The sequence below is a fragment of the Alligator sinensis genome, unplaced genomic scaffold (genome assembly GCF_000455745.1).
Source record: "Alligator sinensis unplaced genomic scaffold, ASM45574v1 scaffold73_1, whole genome shotgun sequence".
Classification (NCBI taxonomy): Eukaryota; Metazoa; Chordata; order Crocodylia; family Alligatoridae; genus Alligator; species Alligator sinensis.
In genome coordinates this window covers 4,734,365-4,741,516 of record NW_005841838.1, presented here as the reverse complement: position 1 = coordinate 4,741,516, position 7,152 = coordinate 4,734,365, and the positions used below count along the sequence as shown (strand labels likewise).

General features: G+C 48.0%; 1 protein-coding gene across 4 annotated transcripts in view; it reads left to right on the top strand.

Annotated features, from left to right (window-relative positions):
- Positions 1-7,152, top strand: part of ZC3H7A (zinc finger CCCH-type containing 7A) — a 54,535-nt gene that overhangs the window by 33,037 nt on the left and 14,346 nt on the right. For all 4 annotated transcript variants that reach the window (XM_025203383.1, XM_006015521.3, XM_006015520.3 and 1 more), the window contains 2 exons: positions 3,436-3,632; positions 3,894-3,991. In XM_025203383.1, coding sequence (XP_025059168.1) covers positions 3,436-3,632; positions 3,894-3,991 — 295 coding nt within the window. The remainder of the gene's footprint in view (positions 1-3,435; positions 3,633-3,893; positions 3,992-7,152) is intronic.

Below are 7,152 nucleotides of genomic sequence, written 5' to 3'. Positions count from 1 at the left end.
AAACCTTCCCTCTGCCAGCTTGTGACCGTTATTCCTGGTCACTCCTGGCGGCACCCGGGGGAACAGGGACTCCCCCAGTGCCTGTTGATCCCCCCTGACTAGTTTATAGCAGGCCACAAGATCCCCCCCTCAGCCTTCTCTTCTGGAGACTGAACAGGTTCAGGTCCCGTAACCTTTCCTCATAGGACCTTCCCTGCTGTCCCTTGATCATGCGAGTGGCCCTCCTCTGGACCCTCTCGATGCTGTCCACATCCCTCCTTAAAGTGCAGCTCCCAGAACTGGACGCAGTACTCCAGCTGCGGCCTGACCAGTGCCGCATAGAGGGGGAGGATCACCTCCTTGGTCCTGCTTGAAAACACTGGAACAAGTTACCCAGAGAGGTTGTGGAGTCTCTGTCTTTGGTGGTTTTTAAGACAGAGCCTTGGCTGGGATGATCTAGTTGGGGATGGTCCTGCTTTGAGCAGCAGGTTGGACTAGATGACCTCCTGAGGTCTGGACCTTCCAACTCTAATTATCTGTGATTCTATGATTGTGGTTACCTTCGGAGAGCATATTCTTCAATGATTATTCATATTTGACTAGCTAATCTTTTTTAAAAAAGATATGGCAGTAATTTCTGGGATTATTCCAAGTGTTGAGTATACGCTAATGTCTTGGTTATTTAGGAGTCTGGACACTTCACTGGTTAATAAGGACTGTTCACAGTATGAGCCTTCTACTTTTGGAATTCAGGGGATTAATTAGTTTGTCATATTATGCAAACTATAGTTAGATTTGGCAAAGAAAAGGTATCTTGTATTTTCAGTATTTTTGTTTGAAATAGAGGAGAGTTGCTGCAGGTTGCACAGATAATTGGTCCAGCTGCGCATACCTAAGAATACATATGCTTTTTTTTTTTTTTCTTTTTTGAGCGAGTCCAAATTATGGCTGCTTGCAGATGTGAAATAGAAAACACAGTGCCTTGCTTCCAGTATTTACTGGAAGAAGCACTGCATTGCTTCAACCTTTCTCTGTAGCATCTTGTGCCTGTCTCCTCTCGATGGTTCGCTCCTGCGCCACCTTTGCCCAAGCAACTGTCCTTGCTTGCCAGGGAACCTCGTGTAGACCCCAGAGAGTATCTCAGTTACCTTCAGGGTGTCCCCCAAACTCACCTGCCATGACTTTGGATGGTCCTTTAGTGAAGGGGGTCCCCTTTGAGGATGCCTCCAGAGTCACACGTCCCAGTGGACGTCCACGGGGCTCCAACTTCCCCTACACCCCGACCGTACGCTAACCTTCGAGATGAGCCTCAGGATCTTTTGTGGCTATCTCCTGCTGATGTCTTCCCTGGTCCCCATGCACTCCCTCGCAGATAAGCAACTTGGGCTCTGGCCAGATCCGGAGGGTCTGGTGACACTTGGCCTTTGGGCTTGTCCCCTTCGACACCCTGAGCCTTCTAGGACTGATGTCGTTAGTCCTCACTGTGTTCTCACGTGGTTTCTTTCCCGTCTTTGAATGGGGTCCCTGCTACCCCAGCCTGGTACAGAGGGCTCCGCTAACCTGCTCTAGACAGGGAACTAAAATGGATCAGCCCGAAAAGGGAAAACGCAACCGATACCCTCACTACCATAAAACCCCTTGCCCCAAAACAAGCCAACATGAAACACACAGAAAAATGAAACTAACAACACGACTACAAGAGAAACGAGACAAAGGGAGAACAAAAAGAAGAAGAGCAACCATGGGGAGAGTCCCGTACTCCCCTAGCCCCTAATGTTCCTAACGCCCCTAGGCTAGCGCGTCCTCTGGGTCAGGGTCCATGCCTTCACCACAGCCGGGGTCTCTCTCCTCCCTCCAGGACCCACCTCCGCCCTGGAGCCACGGCACCTGTTGCCTTTGATAGGATTTCCCATGCCGGCTCCCACTAGCCGCTGTCTGCCTCTCTGCCTGCTCCTTTGATCCCTGCTGGTCTTCTCCGGCACAGGGATCCCTCCCAGCTCCTGCTGCCGCTGCCTCTGCCGGCCTCCCTGCCGGCTTCTTTGGTCCCTGCTGGTCTTCCCCGGCTTGGGGATCCCTTGCAGCTCCAGCTGCCGCTGCTGCTTCCCTGCCGGCTCCTTCGATCCCCGCTGGTTTTCCCTGGCTCAGGGATCCCTTGCAGTTCCTGCCGCCACCACTGCCTCTGCTGACTGCAGCGGCTGGACGCTCTCTGCCCAGCGGTCCCCCGCCGCTCCTCCGGCCCTCGGTGTCCCCCCTTCCTGAACTTTTGGAGCTGATTTTTTATCTTCACTGGGTGGCATCTCTTCATGATGTCACCTGGCCCCAGCTGGAGATGGGCACGGCTGATAAGCTGCCTGGGCAGTTTTCCATGGCGCGCCTCCTCGCTCCACCGGGCCCCTGTAACAGGTATTTTTTTTCTTCTTTTACTTTGGTCTGGGGTCTGCCTCTGAACGAGGCTTCCCCCTTGTCTGATTCTGCGTCCCTGGGACACATCTGTAAAGATTGGGTGCTTCAGCAGGGCTTTTTGGCGCTTTTAGCTGAAGCTGATTCAATCAACTATTAGATAAAAGCACTAAAAAAGCCCCACTAAAGTGCCCAATTTTTACAGACGATGGGTGAGCTGAGTTAAAGTAATGCGTTGCCTCTTCTGGGCATGTGCGGGTCTTGGCACAGGAACACCTAGTTTAAAGTAAACTGCTGTTTGGTTTTTTTTACGTCTGCAAGCACCCTATAATATTATCTTGTTCAGTGCAATACTTTACAAAGTAGCAAGACTGAAGAGACTAGAACTGTGTACCAGACAGATTTATCATAAAAAATATTCTGAATGGAGACTATGGCTACAAACAGATGTCACCTTTGTACCACCATAAAAATTTACGGCTGCACAAAACCAGAGCAAACATCTCCTAGCTTTTTGTTGTACCACAAATGCCCAAATTTGAGTGCTCAGCATTTGTGCTGCCTTTCTGTGACTGGTATCTGTTCTCTGGTGGTGGGAGCACATGCCCCAGGCAGGTACTTTCATGGCTGTAGAGGCTGGCATCAAAATTACCGGGGCGCACATCTGCAAGCACAAAGGTGGGGAACCTCCATGGGTTTGTCTAATGGGGGTTCCCCCTTCTACACTTGCAGAGTCATGGCCTAGGAATCCCTGCGTAGGGGATTCTCGCAGCACACATCACTGGCGTGCCCCAACTTGGGGTGTAACACAAATGGCCATTGTCCTGCAGGACTGGAAGCCCTCAGAGCAGCAGGAGTCTGACTTGCAGGACAACAACCCCAGTGACATCTTTAGACACCAGTGATGTGGGTCTGGTGTGACTGGACATGTCCCAGTACAGATGATCCTGCTCTAAACAGGGTGTCTATTTATATTATACTCTAAGAGGATAAATATGGTTGAAGGGAAGCTGCGTAAAAATTTCAAATTTTACTCTATTTTTGATGTTATTTTAGATGTTGCTGCTGAAGAAGAGTGTAGATATCCAGGCCATTGCACATTTGCATACTGCCAGGAGGAGATAGATGTATGGACTTTGGAGCGCAAAGGAGCCTTTAGTAGAGAAGCTCTCTTTGGAGGAAATGGAGAAATCACCTTTACTGTATCCCAACTCCTTCAAGAGCACCATGGACTATTTATGTTTCTTTGTGAGGTGCTTATTTAACAAGTTACTTTGGCTGCTTGTTTTTTAATGATCTGAAGTAATCTAAAATGTTTTTTTCATTTAATTGTTTTGGTAGATAGCAAAATGAACTGCTAATGGGATGATTTGGTTCATTGCTAGCTTGTAAATGTTGGTGTGCACGTTGGATAATAGTCTGAGCAGCCTGTGTCTTTGCTAGGATCTTTTGGGTGATTTCATATAGAAAAAGTATCTAATGTTTGTCTGTAATCACCTGTTTTTGTATTTCAGAAATGTTTTGATCACAAACCCAGAATAATAAGCAAAAGGAACAAGGATAATTCTTCTTCTTGTTCTCACCCTGCTATGCATGACTTTGAAGATAACAAGTATGTCTGAAATGTACTCAGTATAAATTTCAAATTAAAAGTAGCAGAGGTTTCAAAGGATTCTAATTTTAATCCTTTAACTACTGATGAGCTTTTATTATATTTGTTAACAGACAGGTTTTCCCCTCAGCCTCTTGTGGACCAAGATCAAGTGTATGATCTACAGCAGGTCTGTTCAGCTTCTAAGTGACCAAATGCCTCAGGGGCTGCACCAGGCTGAGACATGGGCCCCTTGGCTGTGCACTGTGAGGATGCTACCCCACTCCCACTGTACTTCATGGCCCCAGGTCCCCCAGCCACTGTACTGCCCCACTCCCTGAAGTGGGGGCAAGCAGCAAGAAGGTAGAGGAGGAGGGTGGGGTAGCCCAGGTGGCTGCAACTTAATCCTTGGTGGACTGCCAGTTGTATACCCCTGATCTACAAACATAAATGTTACCCATTGCACAAAAGGTGCTATAAAAGGTATTGCATTTGTTATATGGATGGGAGTCTGAAGGAAAAAGTTCTAATGCCTGACATACAGTTCCTTTATAATGAATGAATTTGCTTCGTTTCCTTATCAAAACATGTTACTTGTCATCTCTTTAATGATGCTATTCTTTATCAAAACCCTACAAAGTAATGTTGATCAGGTCTGCTCGTCCCATTAGTCAACGATTTTAAAATTCTTTCTAATCAACTTAAATAAAGCTGCTCTGAAGTAAGTGTCTGCATTGTGTTAAGCAATGAAATTGTGTGGGAAAGCGCGCACACTTTATTTTTTTTTAACGTGAACTGCCACACTAAGAGCTCCTTATGTGATAGTTCTTAAAATAAATCTACACATACATTTTAAAACTGTTTAAAATATTGGAACACCATTACAAATCTAGACTCTTTATGGCCTGTAGCAGTTTAAACTTACCCTGCTTTTTGACATTTCCTATTTGAAATATAGGAAACACTGCAGAGATAATGGCAAGATAAATGTTAATGGGGAAACAATCTATTTTTAATGGAGGTTTACAAATAATTATCAAAAGTTCTTGCACATGGAAATACTTGCATAGAACTAAATATCTCTTGTTCCATCTGTCAGCAGTGAATATTGTGGGGTCCTGTGATGATCTACAGTGCACACAATAGGATTTAATAACAAAGTACTTATTTTTGTTGACACTTTATTTTACCTCTAAGTGACTAATTTTAGGTTGGTTCTGCAGCGAGATTGCTCTTAGGCTGAGTATCACTCTGCTTGGATCTAAGCCATGGGCGGGCAGAATATGGCCCATGGGCCAGCTCCAGCCCACCAGGCCATTCTATTCGGCCCATGGGGCACCTAAAAAATTTAGAAAATTGACAGGCAGCCAGGAGCAGATCAATATTAAAGATGACAGGAGCCAGGGGTAGTAGGACCCAGCAGAAGCCAGTGGCAGGACCCTGTAGCCCAGCAGCAAGGCCAGCCCCACCCTACCCCAGCCTCCTTCCATCCCCAAGCAGAAGCCTCTGCCTACCAGAGGCTTTTGGTCTGGGGCTGTTCCCCACCTCCCTCCATCGGGGAGGGAAATTCAGATGAGAAGGAGCAGGGGAGGGAGGCAGGGGACGACCACGGGTGATTGCCTCAATCCTCGGGCCAGGCTGGGCCGGCTCCTGCTGAGTCCTGCAGTCGCAGCCATGCAGCCAGGAACCATGTGGTGCTGGAGCGCCACAGTGGGCAGGAAAGCGGTGAAAGTGGTGGCAGGTGGGGGAGAAGTGGCAGCGAGCGAGCATGGGGTGTGCACAGTACCCAGGGCCAGGGCTGGTGGAGACCCAGAGTGGGGCAGCAGGTGCATGGGGCCCAAGCCAGCAGGGCTCTGTGGAGCCAGACTGGGCTGCACTAGCAGGAAGAGGAGGGAGCTGGCCTGATTCCATAGAGCCCTGCCAGCTCAGCCCCATGCTGCTGTCACCTTGCTCTGAGCTCTGTCAGCACTGGCCCCACACTCCTGCCCAGCTATTACTCCACACCCACTCACTGCCCACTCTCTTGGCCTGTAGATACCATTTGCTCGCTTTCCTGCCCACTGGCTGCTCCAGCACCACGTGGCTCCTGGCTGCATCACTGGACTGTGGGAGCACAGGGCCCATGCCAGTACCCGGGGACAGGAGAGTGTGTGTGTGTGCGCGCGCGCGCACACGCACTTGTGCAATGAGGGTGGGAGGAGAGAGAGACAGCAATGAAGGGAGGGTGTGTGTTCATAGGATGAGTCCCACATGCACATGTACCCATGTCCCCCCTTGCACTGCCATACACGCAGATCCCCACTGCGCCTTGCATATCCCAGCCACCCTCCCTCCCACACCCCACATATCCACACACACACCCACATGCTTCCTCATCCCACTCCCCAACAAACCCTTCACAGACACACCCATACCCTCCCTCCCACACCCACAGCTCCACGCAAACCTACACCCCCCATAATATACAAGAGGAAGACTTTATTTTAAGCTTTTGTGCGATCACCTCTATGTACACTACACAAAGACACACAAATATTTTTTGAAATCAAATTAATGAAGGTTGTAGATGTTTGGGTTTTTTGGGGCCTTTTTAAGAATATAATTTGGTATTTTTCTTGTTCTGAGATGGCAAAACTCCTTGCTGAAAGGAGTACTTCCAGGGGCAAGGGGAGGGACTTCTGGTGGCAAAGGTCAGGGGCTAGGGACGTGACTTTGAGTCACAAGATTTCAACCAGGGGCAGGGCACCTGTCAAGGAGTGGGGCTATCCATGCAACCCTTGACAGCTTGTCAAAATTTGGTAAGCAGCCCTCCAGCCAAAATAATTGCCCACTCCTGGTCTAAGCAACCAAAGATGCCAGGGTTGCAAAATCAGTATGTCGGTTTAGAGAAATGTTTTATTTAGATTTCTTCTGTTGAATAAAAACAAAACTACAATATAAAATCATTGCACTGAGTTAAGGTTTTCCAGTGATCTGGAAAAGAATATATAACTTGTTTGGTAAAGTCTCTACATATAGTAATTGGTGTAGCAAGAATCAACTTCAGAGATTTAAAATGAAAAAGAAAGTTAAGTGATTTGTCTTGGTCAAAGGGTATATCTAAATGAAAAATATTTTAACTGTAGTTTCATAGTTTCATAGTAGCTAGGGTCAGGAGGGACCTGAACAGATCATCTAGCCTG